Here is a 22,959-nt window from a genome sequence, read left to right on the forward strand (position 1 = left end):
TGGCGATATGTCGTGGCCGATATGTCGGGGGCGATATGTCGCGGCTGGTGATATGTCGTGGATGGCGAAATGTCGGGGGCGATATGTCGCGGCTGGCGTTATGTTGGGAGCGATATGTCGGGGGGGGGCGATATGTCATGGCTGGCGATATGTCGGGGGGGCGATATATCGTGGCTGGCGATATGTCGTGGCTAAGAGGTTAAGGGCTGAAGAAGAAACCTGAGTTTCTTGTGAACCATGGGAGAAAGGAAAGGAGGAGCGGTACCCGAGGGAAGTGAGGAGAAAAGGAGGGATAAGACAGGAGACAAACTGCAGAATGGAATAAGAGAGAAGTGTTAGGAAAGAGAAAGGAGAAATTACCGAAAGTTAGAGAAATTGATGTTCATGCAGTTAGGTTTTGATCTATCCAGATGGAATATGAGGTGTTGCTCTTCCAACCCGAGAGTAGCTTCTTTGTGGTGTTACGTTCCCCAGTAACCGGGTAGTTTTTCCAGCAAAGATAGATGCTACTATTTTCAAACGTTTTTATTTATAAAGGGGCACAAACGTATGGTTAATACAAAACATTCAGATCATATACGTCGACACAACTCAATCTAAAGCACAGGTATAGTAATAATCAATCAGAAATAAGCTCTACAGTTGTCTAGGGGTAATGTAGATATATATCGTTTACTGGATATTTAAGTCTTTTTGCGGTCACTGCAGTTCCACCAGCCGCCGTCGGTTGTGGTGTCGCGTTGGTGCACTTTTGTTAGAAAGAGAGAAATTTATTCCACAAAGGTGTCTCCCAAGACAATGGCTATGTCCAAGGCTTTTGTCTGGCTGAGAGGCCAACCCACATTCCAAACTGTAAGGCTGCTCTCTCTCTCTCTCTCTCTCTCGTGATTCTCACAAAGGAGGGGGCTGGGGTCATAACACCTCCCCTCTTAAAAGTTTTTTACCAGTGGTTAAAAACAAGTTGGTATAGGATTTTTGGAATCTAACATACTACACAAGCTTTTCTCTTCACAGAGTACTACCGTTATACATTCCAGTCAGTATCTAAACAGGTAACAATTACAGTGCCCCTTTCTTTAATATCTTAACATCACGTACCATACTAAAGTCTGGTAGCATCAAACTTCAGCTCAATAACCACCTATTTTTATTTTCTTCAGCAACACAACTAAGGAGGTGTGATCTTAGCTTAGGTGCATCTACAAAAGTTTATACAAACACTAATCGTTTCGGTCGTGTTATTTCACCAGCAGGTCTCCAAAGGGGTTGTCTTTATTATTCACAGGCTTTGGCGCAAACCCGTACAACCAGCGTTGCTGTTCTGGATTGGAAAGCCTCATCCTGAGAACAAATGTGGCAGAGACAGTGGAACTGAGAGAAGGGTACAGTATTTTTACAAGTGACAGGGTGACATGATAGCTCTGGGAATCAGTAGGTTTGCAAAGGATATAATTAGACAGTCTGTCTCCAGAGATGGAGACAGAGAGATTGAGAAAGGGGAGAGTTTTCATTGCAGGTTTCAATGGTTAAAAGTCCTTTTAATTGTGGTAAGTTGTGGCACGGAGATTCAAAAACAAACATAAATACAAATTGATAACTGGAGTAAGCCACTTTCCCCTCAAGCCCCACCTCCGGTCTAACTATAACCTCAATGCAGCATTTCCATCCACCAAAGGTAATCATTCACTACCTTGCTTAACAGATACCTATCAACCTTTGTTTTAAAAATATTCAGATTCTGCTTCTATGACCTTTTGAGGAAAGGAGTTCTGAAGACTTAAAGGCAAAGTCAAATGCCACAGTAGTATCTTCCACAGACAAATGCTACCACTGTGGGCACAGAAAGGAGACAAAAGTTAGCAAAGTCCACAAAATTGCCGAGGAACCATTGGCAGTCTATTAATGAGTAAACCCAATTTAGAAATGGATCACTGAATTTAGTTATTGGGCTCCAGGGCCATTTCCTTCCTTGCAGGTGTCATTACCTTTGTTTCAATTAACAACAATGGACTAATTAGATTATCAGACCATAAGACATAGGAATACAAATAGGCCATTTGGGCTATTGAGTTTGCTCCACTGTTCTATCATGGCTGATTTATTAACCCTCTTAAGAATGAATGTTTTTGCTCAGAAATCTATATATCTTAAAATATTTTTGCTGTCATATAACATTTAAGCATTAATGAATATTTCTGTCTTGAGGACCACTTATTTCAGTTCTTCTATTACCTGGAGACCAGTCACTAAATGAACATTATAAACTGTACATTTTGTCTAGATGTTTGCGACATAATTGAAAATTTTCGAAGGTCCTCCCCTTTCCTTCACAAAGTTGTGGAAGTAACAAAGGATTTTGCAGTTAATGGAAGTGGTCAGTTTCCCAGCTATGAATGGAGCATGTCCACTTGAGCCAGAAAACAATGCTGCAAAAACAAAAATCTATGGCTGTAAGAACTATTCCCCTCAGATACTATAATTTTGACAAGGATGAGAAACTCAACCTCCACCTCTAATTCTCTGCATGGAATGACTGCCTATCAGTTATATTATGCCAATTACAAATCCTCCATTCATGAGGCACAACTAATACTTCAACGTGAATATGACAAATAGCTGGATTTAGGTAGGTACTACACAGAACTTGAACAAGATGCTAAGACAGCAATCTGGATTTAATGATTAGTTCAGCATATAGAAATGTTAATGTTGCCAATGCACAATCATCAGCTGGTTTAAAAAAAGACAGGAAAACTCTTTTTAAAAAAAGGAAACAGAAGCAATTATTAGTACTGCTGGATGATTAAAATAAAATGACCACTAGCCAAATTAACAATTGCAACTACATCGTTTGTTATTATCCGATTCAAGTAGGGTTATGAGTTCATAAAAAATAAAGCTACAATCATTCACTGATATTGTGCATTTGATATTTTAATAAATCTGCATCACAGTTCACAGCAGAAAGTTTCATCTATTCTCCAAACCAGATCATTACCCGCAGACCTGGCTGCAATATGTTAACAAGGCTCAAACCTTTCAACTCTCAGGTAATGCATACCATTAAATATCATATAGATGTAGGAATTCACCACTTTCTCCTCAAGTGGGATGAAACTGGTAAGAGAATTCTCAAGTCAAATTAAAGCTTTTTCTTCCAAAGATGGAATTACAACATGCAAAGATCTGAAATATCTTTTTAAAAATTATTCATCATATCATCTCGGTATTAATTCAGTAAACATTCAGAAATTCCAACTGTGCATTTATATTTGTATAAACCAACTACATGCTAAAGGCATCTGCATTGATTGGATTTCACAAAGGAAGTCAACGAAGTACATGCTAGAAGTAGCTTTTCACCATGATTACAACTCCTTTTGTATTTTGTACAGATTTACACAAAGAGAAAATGGCATCAGATGCACACAAAACCTTTTTCCTATAATGTCCGGTGTATGAGAAAAATAACGCATTGAAAATTTACTGTTCAAATATCTTAATCTCTTGCAGTTGTTAGTCCATTTTTCTTTCAGAAATCGATCTTGAATTTTGTTGTTATTTGTATGTCTTCATATGCCAGAGACCGTCATTTAAGTAATGCATGTTTTCAATTCCAATACCTTTGTTCACTTGTTCACTGTATAAAAAATAAAAATACAATTGTTAAGACTTTAAAGAGCAAAAGGGATGTACTATTTGTACATGAATAGAAATTACATGATCCATGCATCTATTCATATAGCTTATACAGCTGCAACTGCCTCAGCTAACTCACATGTAAAAATCATACCAGATTAAGATTAAAATAACAGTTCAATAATACATTAATCATCTACACAAGTCAATCAGAAAGTTATAATGAAATGTTTTCTAAAGTAATCAACATTCCCCCAGATTTCTTACATTGACATAACTGAAAACATTGCACACAATGAATTACTGCCCAGGGTGCAGTAACTGAGGCAATTAGTACAGACAGGTCAACTGGTGATACTCAGGTCAAGGTATGACACCCCATGAAATAAAATGTACCAAAACAAAGGAAGCAAACTGGATCAATTACACGAATAGAAAAAAATACTGCAATGGTATAAAGCCTTCATAGACTGCATCTGGAGTACTTTGTGCAGAATGGATGTATGTGTCTTACAGGGAGTTTGGCAAAGATTCACTAGACACATTCCAGGAGTGGTGGGTTTGACATTTGAGGCAAGACTGTACTGATTGGGATTGTGTTCTCTCGAGTTCAGAAAAATGAGATCTCCTCAAACCAAATGTATAACTTGGAAAAGTATAGACAAAGGAAAGGCCAAGTGCAGCAGAAGTTATTGCAGTCTCCAGAACAAAGAATAAGACTGAAAATTTAGAGAAGGATAAGAATTTAGCTTAAAGTAACATGGAGACAAAATTGAAGAGTGATGAATACACAACTCAAGGTGTTATATTTGAATTCACATGACATATGAAATACGGTAAATGAGCTTATATCGCAGCTAGAAATTAGCAGGGATAACGTTGTGGGCATGAGTGTTATGGTTGAAAGAAGATCACAGCTGGGAGTTAAATATCCAAAATAACATATCATTATCGAAAAGGTAAGCAGTAAGCAGAGGGGGTTGGGTGGATTTTTGTGGCACCATTAAGAAGACAACATACTCACAAAATGTGGTCTTATCTTCATCCAACTCACAATAATAGACAAACACAATCTGCCTAAACTAATAACACACAAACAGTTGTACTTTTCATGTCTTTATTGAACACATTGTTTAATCATTCACAGTCCAGGCTGGAAAGAGTACATGAACGCTTGTACTTCATAACTGGTAAAATCTCCTCTAGCAGCAATAACTTTCACCAAGTTTTTCCACAAGCTGTTGATCAGATTTGTACAATGGCAAGTAAAATTTCAGGCCCTTCCTCCATACAAAACTGTTTCGGTTCATCAATATTTCTGGGATACCTTGCATGAACAATCCTCTTCGGGTCATGCCACACAGCATCTCAATTGGGTTAAAGTCTGGAATCTGACTTGGTCATTCCAAAACATGAATTTTCTTCTTTTTAAACCATTCTGTTATTGATTTGTTGTTGAATTGTTGTTAATTCTGTGTTTTGGATCATTGTCTTGTTACATTATCCAACTTCTATTAAGGTTCAGGTAATAGACCGCTACCCTGACATTCTTCTGTAAAATGTTTTGAAACAAATTTGAATTCATTGTTCCCTCAATGATTGCAAGCTGTCCAGGCACTGGGGCAGCAAAGCAGCCCCAAACCATGATGCTATGTTTCTTCCACAGTTGGGATGAGGTTGTGGTGTTGGTGTGCAGTGCCCTTTTTTCCTCCAAACATAGTAGTGCACAGTTCCGCCAAAACATTCAACTTTTGTTTCAGCTGTCCACAGAACATTGTCTCAGAAATGCTGTGGAACATATAGGTGGCCTTCTGCAAACTTGAGACATGCAGCAATGTTTCTTTCGGAAAGCAGTGGTTTCTCATGTGGTGTCCTTCCATTAACACCATTCTTGTTCAATGTTTTTCTTATAGTGGACACATGAACAGAGACTTTAGCAAGTTCTAGAGATTTCTGCAGGTCTTTTGTTGTTACCCTTGAGTTCTTTTTCACGTCCTTCAGCATTGCACATTGTGCTCTCCTAGTGGGATCTTTGCAGGACACCCACTCCTAGGGAAAGTAACAATGGTACTGAGTTTCCTCCATTTGTAAATAAGTTCTCTTATTGTGGACTGATGAACATTCGAAGATCTTTAGAAATGCTTTTGTAACATTTTCCACCTTCATGCATCTCTACAATACATACAAAGACTCAGATTTGATTAGGGAGCTCAAGGTAAACAAACACACACAAAATGCTGGAGGAACTCAGCAAGTCAGGCAGCATCTATGGAAATGAACAAACAATTAACATTTTGGGCTGAGACCCTTCTTCAAAGTGGAACGGAAGGGGGAAGATGCCAGGATAGCTGTGGGAGGAGGTGAAGGATAGCTATAAGGTGATAGGTGAAGCCAGTTAGGGAGAAAAGATAAAGGGCGGGAGAGGAAGGAATTTGATAGGAGAGGAGAGTGGACCACAGGAGATAGGGAAAGAGGAAGGGACCTAAGGGGAGGTGATAGGCAGGCGAGAAGAAGAGGCCAGAGTGGGGAATAGATAAAGTGGGGGGGGGGGGGGGGGTTTAAACCAGAAGCAGAAACTGATATTCACACTATCAGGTTGGAAGCTACCAAGAAAAAATGTAGCTGTTGCTCCTCCACCTTGAGGGTAGCCTCATCTTGGTCCAAGAGGCAGTCATGGACTGACATGTCGGAATGGGAATAGGCATGAGAATTAAAATGCCTAGCCACCAGGAAGTTCCATTTTTGACAAGTGGAGGCACTCAACGAATTGGTCCACCAATTTATGATGCGTCTCAACAATGTAGAAAAGGCCGCATGGGAGCACTTGGCACAATAGACTACCCCAGTAGATTCGCAGGTGAAGTGTTGTCTCACCTGGAAGAATTGTTTGATGCTCTGGATGGAAGTGATGGTCGAACCCCTAAGGTAGTGATTCCCAATGGGGGCAGTTATGTGTCCTAAGGGGGCAAGCATTCAAGATTCTTGGGGGGACGGGGGTGGACAGTAAGCAGCACCCTAACTTCAGGCGCAAGATCTGACTGACCGTGACAACTCGCTGCCGTTGTCAACATCTGATGGGCATTCGCAGTTTGTGTTAATTTTTTATTTTAATTTAGCCCTGTTAATGATGGACAAATACATAGTGCGATTTCTGTGAGTCTGAAGGTGGTGAAGCCTTGAATGTTAATCCCGTTAAGAAAAACAAACTGCAGAAAGTGTGTCGATACAATGTTACATACCTGGAGTATGGTTTTATTCTGTTCCCGTCGGATCAGTGATGCCCCATGTGTCTTATTTGTAATACTACACTGTCTAACAAACCCAGGAAAACCATCTCGATTGCAGGAACATTTTCGTAAAAGACCCCATGAAAAGACTACTTAAGGTATTACTTAGCTCCAGATGAAAGAAGCATTTGAAAAGTGTTGCATACTCAAGTAATTTGCCAAGAAAGCTAAAATGAGCTTGATAGTGGTCTCATTGCTTCTTATAACATTTCCATAATGAAAGCAAAGTGTGGAAAATCTCATACAATTGGGGAAAGATTAATAATGCCTGCTGTATCAGAAGTGCTCAACCACTGTTCTCAAATTGGATACCAGTATTTTAAAATCAATTCCTCTGTGAGTAATAACTCAGTAGGTCATCGTATTGATGAAATGAGTGAAGATGCTGAGTATCAACTATGCACAGAGCTACAAAAAAACAGAATTTGGGATACAAATGGATGAGTCAACTATGCGAGACAACAAGCCATATGTATGGTTTATCTAAAATGGAGAAGTTTATGAAAAGATTCTTTTTTGTAAAAAGCTAAAGACAAATATCAATGGATAACAAATCTGCAACAAGCTCAAAATGTATATTGAGGATAAAAGTATTCCAATTAGGAACATGATTTCTTCTGCAACAGATGGAGCACCATATACGACAGGTCACCATGTTGGTTTAGTGGCATTTATGAAAAAAGAAATTCCGTTTGCAATGCATTGTGTAATTCATCATCAACATCTCGCGCCAAAAACCTCAGCCAGTGGCTTTATTCAAGCATGATTTTTGTAATGTCTGCTATCAACAAAATTAAAGCTCATCCATTAAATTTCAGAATATTTCACCAGTTATGCCAAGATAAAGATGAAGAGTTGGAACACTTGGTTATTCACACTGAAGTGCAATGGCTGTCAAAAGGCTGCTGCTTAAAGTATTTCTTCGATCTTTTTGCTCAAAGTCGACAAGAACTTGGGGAACAAGATTGAAATTCTACAGTATGTGGGCATGTAGCATGCCTAACTGATCTGTATGTCAAAACGAACATTCTAAATATGAAACTGCAGGGAGAAGATTTCAATTTATTCCAGGCGAAAAGTGAAGTGTCCACTTTTAATGGAAAATTGGAAATGTATAAGCAAAACTTTGGAAGCCAAATGTTCTCACAGTTTCCCTGCTTGGAAATTATGGCAATCTCTTTCACAGATGGTGAAATGCAAGAATACTGCTTATACGTGCAGTCACTGAACAAGGATCTTCAGTACTGATTCAAAGATTTGAACAATCTGGAAATTCCGTACTGGGTAATCAACCCATTTCTTTGCAAGGTGGACAAACAAGGAAGAGAGCTTGCAAGGAGAAATTATCAAAATTCAGATTGATGAAGCAGCAAAATATGCTTTTCAAAAATGTCAGCTTTTTTGGTATGTGGCAACAGTCATACAAAGTTTCCTGGTCTTTGGAAAAGAGCCAAACTGCTCTTCATTACATTTCCATCCTCCTACCTTGCTGAAAGAAGTTTCAGTGCAATGAACCACATACTCACAAAAAACAGAAACCGCTTGGACATTGTTACACGTGGGCTTCTGCTGTCACAACTTGAACAAGGTATTTCAACTCTTACTCAAAACCATCAAGCTCAAGGATCACATTGATATTGAAGCTGCTGAACAGCACACAGGTTCTGTGTAAGGTAGGTTTAAAGACAAATAAATATTTAAAGCAGAATCATTTTTCTCATGTTAGCATATGGTCGACATGTTTTTACACTGTGGGGGTGCTGGAAAGTATATTGTGCCTAAGAGGGGCTTTGGCAAATATGAAGGTGATTTAGTGGGCCGTTGGCAAGTATGAAAGTGCTCTTGGGGTGTGTTGGGCTAAAAAAGGTTGGCAAACACTGCCTTAAGGTAAACGCTCTGAGGAGGCACAGATCAAATGACAGAATTCACCCTGCAGTTCGAGAGGGAGAAGCTAAAATCAGATGGGTCGGTCTCACAGTAGAATAAAAGGAACAACAAAGGCATGAGAAAGGAGCTGGCCAAAGTTGACTGGAAGGGGACAATAGAGGGATGGATGATGGTTGAGCAGCAATGGCAGGAGTTTCTGGGAGTAATACGGAAGACCAGGGAAGAGTTAACCCAAAGAAACAGTATTCCAAAGGGAGGATGAGTCAAACATGGCTGAGAAGGGAAGTCAAAGACAGCATTAAAGCAAAAAGAGCATAAAATATAGCAAGAAAATATTGGGAAGCTAGAGGATTGAGAAGCTTTTAAAAACCAAAGGAAGGTAAATAAAAAAGCAATAAAGAGAGAAAAAAATAAACATAAAGGTAAACTAACCAACAATATAAAAGAGGACACAAATTTTTTTTAAGACATGGGTAAAAGGGAGGCAAGTGTGGACAACGGACTGCTGGAAAATGACACTGAAGAAGTAGTAATGGGGAAAAAAGAAATGGCAGATGAACTGAGTAAGTATTTTGCATCAGTCTTCACTGTAGAATTCACCACTGACATGCCAGGAAATCAATAGTCGGGGGCAGAAGTGGGTGTAATCACCATTACTAAGGAGAAGCCACTTGGGAAGCTGAAAGGTGAAGGTAGTTAAGTCACCTGGAGCAGATGGAGGTAGCTTGAGAAATTGTGGAGACATTAGTAGTGATCTTATCACTAGATTCTGGAATAGTTCCAGGGAACTCATGACAGTTTGAAGCTCTGAGCAGTGGCCAATGGGACACTAGAACATGAAAAGACATAGCTCACTTAGTGTCACCGACTGAGCAGAAAAGGCAGAAATTTGCGGCAGTTTGGAGTTTTGAGCAGCAGCAAATCAGAGACAGTAAGTCCGAGAAGACGTAGCTCACTCAAGTTCACTGATTGAGTAGAAAAGACATTGATTCGTGGTAGTTTGGGCAGCAGCCAATCAGCATTCAGGACTGATTGGCAAGAACAAATTAAAGTAAGGCAAGGGCAGGTGGAGTGGACACTGTTGGAGTGGTCAGCTAGAGTGGAGATTTTTAGGTTTTAGTTCTTCAAGGCTTCAGCGAGGAGCGGCTTCAAACAGAGAAGGCTGTAAGTAGAATCCCCACCTCCACAATTTATTGTTCTTTCTTTATAGTTGCTCAGTTAAGAATAGTAGTGATGCCAGGCAGGATAGTGGAATGCTCGTTCTGAGAGATGTGGGAAGGCAAGGAGGCCTCCAGTCTCTCTAAAAACCATACCTGCAAGCTGCAGCTTCTAACACTCCACTTTAAGGAACTGGAGCTGGAACTGTAGGAGCTCCAAATCATTCAGGAGACTAAGTGGCGATAGATAGAATATACAGAGACATAGCTACACCCAAGGTGCAGGACACTGGAAACCAGGTGACATTCAGGAAGAGTGAAAGGGGTTAAACAGCCAGTGCAGTCACCCCGTAGCCATCACCCCCAACAGTATCCAAAGACACAACAGTCAGGTCTAAGATGGCAGCGCGACGCAGCTTGCAGCGGCCACTCCAAGAGCTGATATCTGTTATTTGTTAAGCGGGGGTGCCATGCACAATCCTAATCTGATGAAAAACGGACGTGGGAGCACGGAGGAACATCTGGAAATCTCCAGGAAGGCCTTCTTCATTGCTGCTGCTGCTGTGAGGTCCGGGTCTCTGCTGTGAAGACCAGGCCCTCAGTCCTCTGGGTTGCGTTGCTTGTGGCCGTTGGCGGGGGCATCTTAATGTGCTCGGCAGAGGATGGTGCTCAGAGAGGCAGTGCCAAAGGGGATGGTCGGAGGCTCGGAGGTTCGACAGATTCGGAGTCCGCTGTGGTTGGGGCGCTTTTACTATGTGCTGCGTCTGCGAGGCTGGGTCCGACGGAGCTTTCGTTGTGTGCTGCGTCTGCAAGGCTGAGTCCGGCAGCGCCTTGGAAGTCCATAGCGGGGGTATTCCCTTCTGCTGCCTGCGTGGGATGACAAGTCTATTGGGACCCTGAGGACTTGTGGAAACTGTGTGGTGGTTTCTTTCGAACTTATAGTCTTTTAACATCTTTGGACTATTTTTTACTGTGCCCATGGTCTGTTTTTATCAATTATGGTATTGTCTGCACTGTTGTAACTATATGTAACTATGTGGTTTTGTGTAGATCTTGTAGCTCTAGATTTTGGTTTTGTTGGGTGGTAGAGTTGGTCTCCTGACTTGGTGTGTCTGGGTAGTCTTGTTTTGACTGGTGGCTTTGGAGGTCCTTGCCAGGGAACGCGCTAAGATGGTAGCACGATATTAATACGCAGCAGCCTCTCCGGACTCTGGATTGGGGATTGCTAAACGTTATGTGGATTTTCTGGTGTAGTCTGTTTTGTCATGTGCTTTTGTGATATCATTCTGGAGGAACGTTGTCTCATTTTTTAACTGCATTGCATTTGTGGTTTCTAAATTACAATAAACCGAAATTCAATAAAAAAAATTCAATTCTAGCACTGAGTCTGATTCTAGCACTGACTCAGAAGAGAAGGCGAATGAAGAGGCATGCTGTGGTGAACGGGATTCATTAGGGGAATAGAAAGGTGGTTCTGTGGACGAGAATGAGATTCCTGGATAGTATATTGCCTCCTGGATACCAGGGTCTGGGACATCTCAGACTGAGTCCTCAACATTCTTAAGTGGGGGCTGAACAGCAAGAGGTTGTGGTCCATACAGGTACCACTAACAATGGTAGGAAGAGTAACAAGGTTCTGCAAAGTAAGTTCAGAGAGTTATGTGCTAATTAAAGGACAGGAGTTCTGGGGTTGTGATCTCAGGATTGCTACCCATGCCATGTGCAAGTGAGGCCAGAAATAGGAAGATCATACAGTCTAACATATGACTAAGGAGTTGGTGTAGGAGGGAGGGCACAAAATTTTTGGATCATTGGGCTTCATGTGTGGTAGGTAATGTCTAACCAATCCTATAGAATTTTTCGAAGAAGTTACCAGGAAAGTGGAAGAAGGCAGTGTATGTTGTCTATGTGAACTTTAGCAAGGCATTTGACAAGGTCCCACATGGGAGACTGTTCAAGAAGGTTCAGTTGCTCGGCATTCAAGATGAGGTAGTAAATTGGATTAGACATTTGCTTTATGAGAGAGGCCAGAGAGGTAGTAGAAGCCTGTGACTAGTGGAGTGCCGCAGTGATAAGTGCTATCGTTGTTTCTCATCTGTATCAATGACCTGGTTGAAAATGTGGTTAATTGGATCTGCACATTTCCGGATGACACAAGATTATGGATGTCGTGGACAGCAAGGAAGGCAATCATGGCTTGCAGAGTGATCTGCATCAGCTGTAAAAATAAAGGTGTAGCCTATTTTCTAAACGAAGCAAATTCAGAAAATGAAGGTGCAGGGTCTCGGGAGTCCCAGTGCAAGATTCCCTAAAAGTTATGAGAATGATCCCAGCAATGAAAGAATTAACATAGAGGAGCATTTGATGGCTCTGGGCCTGTACTCACTGGAGTTTAGAAGAATAAAGGGGAGATCTCAATGAAGCCTATCAAATATTGAAAGGCCAGAATAGAGAGGATATGGCCAGGATATGAAGAAGATGTTTCCAATAGTAGGAAAGTCTAGGACCAGAGAGCACAGCCTCAGAATAGAAAGCCATAAGATCATAAGGAATAGGAGCAGGAGTAGGCCATTTGGCCTGTCGGACCTGCTCCGCCATTCAATAAGATCATGGCTGATCTGGACATGGATTCAACTCCACCTACCTGCCTTTTCCCCATAACCCTTAAATCTCTTACTATGCAAACATCTATCTAACCTTGCCTTAAATATATTTACTGAAATACCCTTCACTGCTTCAATGGGCAGAGAATTCTACAGATTCACCACTCTCTGAGAAAAGCAGTTCCTCCTCATCTCTATCCTATATCTACGTCCCCAAATCTTGAGGCTGTCTCCCTTAGTTCTAGTGTCACCTACCAGTGGAAGCAACTTCCCTGCCTCTATCTTATCTATCCCTTTCATAACTTTATATATTTCTATAAGATCTCTTCTCATTCTTCTGAATTCCAGCGACTACAGTCCCAGGTGACTCAATCTCTCCTCATAGTCTAACCCCCACATTTCTGGAATCAACCTGGTGAACCTCCTCTGCACCACCTCCAAAGCCAGTATATCCTTCCTCAAGTATGGAGACCAGAACTGCACACAGTACTCCAGGTGCGGTCTCACCAGTACCCTGTACAGTTACAGTATAACCACCCTACTCTTAAATTCAATCCCTCTAGCAATGAAGGCCAACATTCCATTTGCTTGATAGCCTGCTGCAAATGCAAACCTATGTTTTGTGATTCATGCAGAAACACTCCCAAGTCCCTCTGCGCAGCAGCATGCTGCAAATCTTCACCATTTAAATGATAATCTGCTCTTTCATTTTTCCTTTCAAAGTGGATGACCTCGCATTTACCAACATTGTACTCCATCTGTCAGACCTTTGCCCACTCACTTAACCTATCTATGTCTCTCTGCAGACTCTCCATACCTTCTGCACAATTTGCTTTTCCACTCAATTAAGTGTCATCAGCAAACTTAGGTACACCACACTCAGCCCCCTCTTCCAGATTGTTAACGTATATTGTAAACAGTTGCAGGCTCAGCACCGACCCCTGAGGCACACTGTTCACCACTGATTGCCAACCAGAGTAATACCCATGCATCCCAACTGTCTGCTTTCTATTAGTTAACCAATCGTCTTTCCATGATAATACATCATCCCTAACTCTATGCATCCTTATCTTATGGTCAAGTCTTTTATGTGGCATCTTATAAAATGCCTTCTGGAAATGGATCCATTCAGAACTGAGATGAGGAGGAATTTCTTTAGTCAGAAGGGGAGGAATCTATGGCATTCATTGCCACAACCAGTTGTGGAGAGCAAGTCATTGGTATATATAAAGCAGGGTTTGATATGTTGTTGATTAGTAAGGTTACAGGCAGAAAGCAGGAGAATGGGGTTAAGAGGGATAATACATTAGCTATGATCGGATGGTGGAGCAGACAATGGCCGAATAGCCTAAATCTGTCTTATTCTTATGACTTGACAGGTTGAATGCAAGGGAAATACTTCCTGGCAGAAGAGTCTATGGACTGAGCTATAGCTGCAGAATAAGGGATGGGCTGTAGAGATCTGAGATAGATGGCAAACCTTTGTAATTGTGTATTCCTCTGGGTTACGGAGGCTCAGTTGTGTTCAGTCCAAGGATGAGACATTTCTGGAGATTTAGGCCACAAAAGTATATGGGGAGAGTGCTAGAAAGAAGGCTTCAGGGACTGAATAGCTACTGTTACTAATATTTCTTCAGCAGTTAACTGTTATTTGAATTCCTAAATAAACCCAAGCCTAATGTATCATCTGACTGAGTGCTCTCAACCAAATCATTCTTTTTGCCTTGATAGCGTAAAATATTCCGTTTTCTTTTTAGAGCACTGACTTAGAAACACAGAAACAGAAAACCTATAGCACAATACAGGCCCTTTGCCTACAAAGCTATGCTGAACATGTCCTTATCCAAGAAATTACCTAGGGTTACCCATAGCCCTCTATTTTTCTGAGCTCCATATACCTGTCCAGGAGTCTCTTAAAAGACCCTGTAGTATCCGCCTCCACCACCGTCACCGGCAGCCCATTCCACGCACTCACCGCTCTCTGCGTAAAATACTTACCCCTGACATCTCCTCTGTACCTGCTTCCAAGCATCTTAAAACTGTGTCCTCTCGTGTTAGCCATTTCAGCCCTGGGAAAAAGCCTCTGACTATCCACGCGATCAATGCCTCACATCATCTTATACACCCCTATCAGGTCACCTGGCATCCTCCGTCCCTCCAAGGAGAAAAGGTTGAGTTCACTCAACCTATTCTCATAAGTTATGCTCCCCAATCCAGGCAACATCCTTGTAAATCTCCTCTGCACCCTTTCTATAATTTCCACAACCTTCCTGTAGCGAGGTGACCAGAACTGAGCACAGTACTCCAAGTGGGGTCTGACCAGGGTCCTATAATAGCTGTAACATTACCTCTCGGCTCTTAAACTCAGTCCCACGATTGATGAAGGCCAATGCACCGTATGTCTTCAGAGTCAACCTGCGCAGCAGCCTTGAGTGTCCTATGGACTCAGACCCCAAGATCTCTCTGATCCTCCACACTGCCAAGAGTCTTACCATTAATACTATATTCTGCCATCATAGTTGACCTACCAACCTCACACTTATCTGGGTTGAGCTCCATCTGCCACTTCTCAGCCCAGTTTTGTATCCTATCAATGTCCCGCTGTAACCTCTGACAGCCCTCCACACTATCCACAACACCTCGAACCTAAAGCTTACAAATGCAGGCCTTTTTCTTTAAGAAAAAGAGTAGAAAAATAAAATTCTCACTCAGTGGTTTATCATTAAAATAAACATCAACAACATGAGCTATTTTTTTGGTCCAATCAGAAAACTGCTTTGTTTCATTTGTCTTGCCTCTCGCTGTGGAGAAGTGGCGATACCCCTCCATCCCTTGTTGGGGGGGGGGCGAGGGGGAGGGGGAGGGCACGCCTGTGGCATATCAAATTATCGGGCAAACAATTAGTTTTTGTTGAACTGTAGATCATGGTCTCTCTTTGGGGACTTTGCTTTTACTTACTTGGTATATAGTGGGTGTTGATGCTTCCAGCTGAAATAAATTTGGGGGGGGGGGAGGGCAGAATGGAGGGGAGTGCTGTTGCTTGTGTATTGAAGGGGCAAAAGGTGCTTTGGTGTTCTAATGTTTTATTGCCATCCATTCTTTGGAGGTTCTCCTGCTTTCATGGATATATACGAAATGCAGGAATTTCAGGTTGTGTACTGTAATACATCCTGATAGTAAATGGAACCACTGATCCCTTGCTCTTGCTCCATTATTCCATTAAAGAGGCTAATCTTCTTCCAATGCTCCTGTCCTGCACCAAGTCTCCTGATTACCTTAATATCTAAAAATCAACTTCAGACATAATATAATTATTGAAAGGTGAACTTCCACAAACCTCAGACCAATTATTCATTACCCTCCCACCCTCAACGTGAAGAGGTGTCTTCTCATCTCTGTTCTGAATGGCCAAATTACTATTTTTGCTACAATCTCATTTGTGACACACCCTGTCAGAAAAAAATATCGTCGCCTGCATATACCCATTAAAAACTGGGTGCATTTCAATAGGATAACTGGGCACCATGGTAGCATAGAGGTTAGCATGACACTATTACAGCTCAGAGTGTAAAAGCTCAATTCTGACATCTGTAAGAAGTCTGTATGTGCTCCCTCTGGAATGCGTGGGTTTTCTCCGGATGCTCCAGTTTCCTCTCACAGTCTAAACTCTACTGGTTAATGATTCATTGTAAATTGGCCTGTGATTAGCCTAGGGTTAAATCGCGGGTTGCTGGGCGGTGGGGCTCGAAAAGCTGGCTGGGTCTATTCCACACTGTATTTCTAAATACAAAAATAAGTAATCTTTCACTCTTTTTAGTACTGAGGAACAGAACCCCAGTTTTCCTAATCTTCCTTTACAAAACAAACTCCATTTTCCCAGAAATAAGTCTGGTGGATCTTTATAACATTCTTTCATTGCAAGAAACAGATTTCTTAAGTAGGAAAACAAGATCTAATTACAATATCCCTGCATTCCATTCAGGTGCAGTTTCACCAGGGAGTTATAAAATTCCACTAAGATATCTTGACTGGAAATTTGCTGAAGTCTTCTTGCAATGAAGACTAACATACAACTTGCCTTCCCAATTATCACACTTGTACATTAATTATGAGTGATTTGCTAATGAGAGCCCGTCTAAATGCATCACGATTTTAGAATAATCTGCTTTTCCATTTTATTTTTCCTACCAAAGTTGATGTTCATATACTTTCCACATTATATTCTCACCTATTCACTAAGTCTGCCTGTCTGCCCTCAAAGCCTCTTTGCATCTCCTCACAACTTACACAACCACCTATAATTGAATGCAGTTTTGATAACTAGCATCTTTTCACCTCTGCTTGCAATTAGCCCATTGCTGCTTGTGGTAACCTTTGAGAAAGTTATGTTTACACTGCTGAAGGCCACAGGATAAGTGCTCCTCCAGCACTTAATTCAAGTATGATATGTGGCACTGAAGCTAAGTGAGGAATCTTCTATGAAGTCTTGTCTATCTAGGCGTTCCTCCTCATACCATCATAACTGGACTGATAATGAACTCAATTCTGCAATACAAGGCGTTTTCAACTCCAGAACAGCTACAACCAACAGCAAATAGAAACCATACGGTTGCAAAGCAAGGGAACCCATTTTTCTCCCATGCCCCACACACATCTCAATTCACATTACTGCAGGGTACTCTACACCATGCACTAGGCTGACAACCTGAAGCCTCAAGGTAATATTGCAACGCGAGTGCAATTGTAGGCAACTGAACTGACCAGTTGGAACAATAACACTGGTCTTTTATATTTGATGGGTCTATTTCTTAGTACTCCCTACCCAAGAGAACCTTCATTTGAAGGAATTCAACATTTCAAAAAGGAATCACCACTAATTTCTCAAGGGAAATTAAGGAGAGGCAAATTCTTCAAAATATAAAGAAATACAAAGACTAATTTACTTTTTTCTGATTAACTCCACCTGAATCCAAGAAATAAATGGTTATCGTATAACTGAAAGCATTACCTTGTTTATTGTAAGCAAATATCAAAGCAAAATACAGTCGATTTTGTGTAATTGGGGCAGCCACTTACTTGGGACAACTCTCAAAGAATGAAAACTAATCAAGAAAATAGCCAGGTTTCCTTTCCTTTATTTGGGACTCTAGGCCATTTAATCGGTACAGGAGACTGTTGCCAAACAGCTAGTGTTAGTTGTGCTCAGTGGTTATTAGATACGACGCCACGCTTAGAGTGAACTAAATAGCATCACTTGTGTGTGTTTGTGTTCAAAAAGTAGTGAATATTGTCACTGATAGTTGGTGAGTAACAAGTTGTAAGACAATTTAGACAACACACACAAAATGCCGGAGGAACTCAGCAGGCCAGGCAGCAACTATGGAAAAGAGTACAGTCGACTTTTTAGACCAAGACCCTCAGCAGTTCCTCCAGCATTTTGTGGGTATTGCTCAAATTTTCAGTATCTGCAGATTTTCTCTTGTTTGAAGCCAATTCAAACCGTTTTGTTCACTGCAGTTTCAAACATTTAGTTAGAAACTATTTGAGGATACAATCATCGAAAGCATTGTTTGAAAACAGTCCAATAGTCACACTAGGTGTCTGCTGTTATGACCCCAGCCCCCTCCTTTGTGAGAATCGCGAGAGAGAGAGAGCAACCTTACAGTTTGGAATGTGGTCTGGCCTCTCAGCCAGACAAAAGCCATGGACATAGCCATTGTCTTGGGAGACACCTTTGTGGAATAAGGGACTGGACTACGTGCAAACCCTCAGGGCAACGTGGGCTGGGTGATGGGGGAAAGATTGCCTCACCCCCACCCTGATTGACATCTACAACCCTGCCAGTCCAGATAAAAGGTGGGCTGCCGAGGCGGGGCCTCAGACGCACCAAGGAGACACACGAAGAAGACACGATAGCGCTTCCCGTCGGAGCGGGAAGCCATTTTGAAGGAAGCCACGTGCGTTAGATTCCGGATCGGGAGTCTGTGGCTGAAACCAAAGGAAAAACGTTTTAACTAGCAACAGGGATTTGCTTTGCAAAGACGACGGGCAAGTGTTCCTTCTTTCTCACCACTCTCTCTCTCCAACACGCGAAATGCCAGCGGTTCCCAAACGGAAAAGCCTGAAAATTTATGAGTGACTTTTATATTCCATTGGACTCAGTATTCCCCTAGACAACGATAGAGCTTATTTCTGATTGATTATTACTATACCTGTGCTTTAGATTGAGTTTTGACGATGTATATGATCTGAATGTTTTGTATTAACCATACGTTTGTGCCCCTTTGTAAATAAAAACGTTTGAAAATAGTATCATCAGACTTCAGCGGACCTCTCTATCTTTGCTGGTAAGTCACCCGGTTACTGGGAACGTAACACTGCCCTGATCTTTTTCATTTACAATCAATCAATAGAGAATGGCATGGTACACTGGATTAATTTTTCTGTCAATAATTATTAGAAACTAATAGTTTTATAATACTGTTGTAGTTTTGATAGTGTTCTAATTTATTCTGTATTTCATTTAAATACACAGCTCGTTACTTGGTTAAAAAGTAGTTTGTCTTTTTTAAAAAATGAATTTTTAGCTATTTCCATGAAACTTTGGCTAATTGGGACAGCTGCTTAATTGGGCCAAAATGTACTGGTCCCAATGAGTTGCAATTAATTGAAATACTGGATACTTACATTTTATCTGCTGGCATCTTCATGACTCCCACAGAAAGGGCATGCTGTTTGCCTTCTGCCATAATAGCCTTAAGAATTGCAAGTTAAGAAAATGTTCAGGTACTAAGAGAGTAAAACAAAGATGTTCATCTACAAATAATCATATACAAGATCTGAACGTGTAATTTTTACAAAGAGAATAATACACTGTAAATGAAATTTGGTATTTTCACCCCCATTCCAATGAGTGAACTAAATGTTAGAAAATATTTTCAAACGGTGTGGAACTAACAAAGTTATACAATGCAGAAGACGCTTCTGCCACCTCCTCCATGCTAATCATCAAGCACTCATCTGCATTGTTCCAGTACTGGTCTGTGGCCTTCTTTGCCTTGGTGATTCAAGTGGTCATCTAGATACTTCAGAAATGTAGACACAAGAGACTGCAGATGCTGGCATCTGAAGTATAAAACTACTGGAAAAAAGACAGCAGTTCCATCAGCATCTAGGGAAACAGTCTTAACGCTTTGGGTTAAAACTCTGCCTCAGGCTCAGGAGCATCTGCTTCCACTACCCATTCAAATGGGCAAGTCACATTCTAACCATCTTCCAGGTTAAAAAGCTCTTCCTCAAATCTTTTCTAAAGTTCTCATCCCTTACCTTAATCCTATACCCTCTGCCTTGAGGAAAGCTTTCCTGTTATGTCCTTTGTAATTTTGTGCATCTGTCAGATCACCCTCAACCTCCTCCACTCCAAGCAAACCAAATCCTCATTATCCAGTCTATTCTCATAACTGAAACACTCCAAACCCAGCAAAATACTGGAGAATGTTGTCTGCACCTTTGCTGGTGTAATCGAATCCTTCCAGTCGTGTGGTGACCAAAACTGTATGTAGTAGGGCCATTGTGCTCTAATTAATGCTTAATAAAAAATGACCATAAACTCTCTACTTTTATATTCTGTTCCCTGGCTAAAGGCAGCAAGTATCCTGCAGTTATTTTTCACCACTTTCAAACAGTGTCACCATCTTCTGAGATCCCTGGATTTGGACAGCAAGGTGGCTCCGTTTCTCAATATTCACTTTGGGCCCTACATTAATTGTACAACTCCTAACTTTATTAATTCTCCCAGTGTGACGGTTTAAGATGGCGCCGGTATCTGGCGACTCTGCGCGTGCTCTCCCGAGCAAACTGCCCTCTACACTATCCTATATCTGAGAAGCCCTTCTAAACCTCCAATTTGCTACATCTAGCAAGATCAACGACACCCTGGTGAAGCTACTGACCCAGCTGGAGATCATCGATGCTCCAGAATTGCTTCTTCAACTCCGGACCACACCTGGACCCGATTGGCAAGGCCTGGTCCGTTGGTGGCCATCCACAGCTGATGGTAGTGAGGCCTCCACTGCCGACCTCAGAAATCGAGCCCGGGGCTCGGCTGGAGCGGAGGCCTCCGCAACTGTGACTCAGTTCATGGACTTGTTTCAACCGAGCCCGGCCCTCCGGGATTAAGTGTCGGCTTTGGGGCCCGACCTCATCGACATCCCGGGCTCCCGGCAGTTAGGAGTGGCAGTGGAGCCTCCCGTCACTCAGCCCGACCTGGAGCGCCCGACGACGCGACCCGCCGATCAATCCCCGCAGGACGCGTCCACCAACCTCAAAGAGCTGCCAACAACACACTGCATCGATGGAAACGTGGAAAGATGCACTATTTACCAAGGAAGCATTGGAAAAGAGCTGGGCTGCTGGTCAGGTTGAAGCGGAAGGGCTTTAGGATCCTTCTGCCCACCATCCAACTAGCTAATGTGCAAGCCATAGAGAACAAGGTGGATGATCTTAAAGGGAGACTCAACTACTGCAAGGAGATGCAGAACTGCTGTGCATTCTGTTTCAGAGACCTGGCTCTCCCCTGCCACCCCTGACTGTGCCATCCGACCAGAGAGATTTTCGATCCATCGGATGGACCGCAAGGCGTCTTCGGGCAAGACGAAGGGAGGTGGTGTCTGCCTATCAACACTGCATGGTGCTCAGACACAGTGGCATTGACAAGCTCCTGCAGTCCGGACCTGGAACATCTGTCGGTGAAATGTCGTCCCTTTTATCTGCCACGGGAATTCCCCTCGGTCATACTGACAGCAGTCTACATTCCCCCACAGGTGGACGTGGAGTGTGCTGTGAATACACTGTATGCCAACATCAGTGAACTTGAGACCAGGTATCCGGAGGCTTTGCTCATTACAGCCGGGGACTTTAACCAGGCCAACCTCAGAAAAGTGCTGCCAAAGTTATACCAACACGTCTCCTGCTCCACTAGAGGCCCGAATATACTTGACCACTGCTACACAGCAATCAAGGATGACTACCGTTCCATCCCACGACCTCACTTTGGAAAAACGGACCATCAGGCCATACTCCTCCTCCCGGCTTACAAACAAAATCTGAAGCGGGAGGTCACGGTGTCAAAAGTGGTGTCACGTTGGACAGAGGAAATGGATGAGATCCTCCGTGACTGCTTTGAATCAGTGGACTGGTTAGTATTCAAGGATTCGGCAGCTAACCTCGTTGAGTATGCCTCAGCTGTCACTGACTTTATCTGGAAATGCACGGAGGACTGTGTGTCTCCCAAGATGATCCGGGTATTCCCTAACCGGAAACCTTGGGTGAATTATGAGATCCACTCCCTTTTGAAGGCTAGACCTGTGGCTTTTAGGTCCGGGGATACAAGTCGCTACAGGGAATCCAGGCGTGAACTCCGGAAAGCCTTTAAGGGTGCCAAGAGGCAATATTGAGCCAAGTTGGAAGCCCAGGCTAACCAGAGGGATGCCTGTAGACTATGGCAGGGTCTAAATGAGATCACTGGGTGCAAAGAAAAGGCTGGGAATATCAATAACTGTAGCGCTTCTCTTCCTGACGAACAACATATTCTACGCAAGATTCGAACAGGAGCATCCCGCCTCCTCCGGATGAACCGGACCTGGTGGCATCAAGATTCATCGTCACTGAGGAAGACATTAGAAAGCCTTCCTGAAGATAAATCCAAGGAAGGCCATGGGCCCACATGGCGTCCCTGGACGGGTTCTCCAGGCCTGTGCAAGTGAGCTAGCTGGAGTGTTTGCTGACATCTTCAACTGCTCCCCGCTTCAGTCTAAGATCCCCTCGTGTTTTAAGAAGGCAACGATAATCCCAGTGCCAAAGAAAAACAAGATGGCATGCCTGAATGACTAACAACCTGTGGCTCTGATATCAATTGCTATGAAGTGCTTTGAGCGATTGGTTATGGCACACATCAACCATAGCCTACCGGTCAACCTCGACGCTTTGCAATTCGCCTACCGGAGCAACAGGTCAACGGCAGATGCCATCTCTCTGGCACTACATTCCTCCTTAGAACACCTGGAGAATAAAGACGCATATGTAAGGCTCCTTTTCATTGACTACAGCTCTGCCTTTAATACCATCATTCCAAATAAACTGATTCCTAAGCTCCGGAACCTGGGTTTTAGCACTCAGATCTGCAGCTGGATCTTCAACTTCCTCACAGACAGGACCCAGGCTGTAAAAATAGGGGAAAAGCTCTCCTCTACAATCACTCTGAGCACCGGTGCCCCACAAGGCTGTGTACTCAGCCCCCTGCTGTACTCACTGTACACCCATGATTGTGTAGCCAAGTTTCCATCAAACTCAATATATAAGTTTGCTGATGACACCACAATTATAGGC

The 22,959-nt window shown here is 42.4% G+C and overlaps 1 protein-coding gene across 2 annotated transcripts in view; it reads right to left on the reverse strand.

Moving 5' to 3' along the window:
* Nucleotides 1-2,916: 2,916 nt before the first annotated feature.
* The window catches only part of mcts1 (MCTS1 re-initiation and release factor), a 30,868-nt gene continuing 10,825 nt past the window's right edge, over nucleotides 2,917-22,959 (reverse strand). For both annotated transcript variants that reach the window (XM_073058107.1, XM_073058108.1), the window contains exons 5-6: nucleotides 19,261-19,328; nucleotides 2,917-3,640 (exon numbers count right to left, since the gene is read on the reverse strand). In XM_073058107.1, the coding sequence (XP_072914208.1) occupies nucleotides 3,559-3,640; nucleotides 19,261-19,328 (150 nt within the window). In that variant the 3' untranslated portion in view covers nucleotides 2,917-3,558. The remainder of the gene's footprint in view (nucleotides 3,641-19,260; nucleotides 19,329-22,959) is intronic.

Source organism: Hemitrygon akajei, chromosome 10 (assembly GCF_048418815.1).
Source record: "Hemitrygon akajei chromosome 10, sHemAka1.3, whole genome shotgun sequence".
NCBI lineage: Eukaryota > Metazoa > Chordata > Chondrichthyes > Myliobatiformes > Dasyatidae > Hemitrygon > Hemitrygon akajei.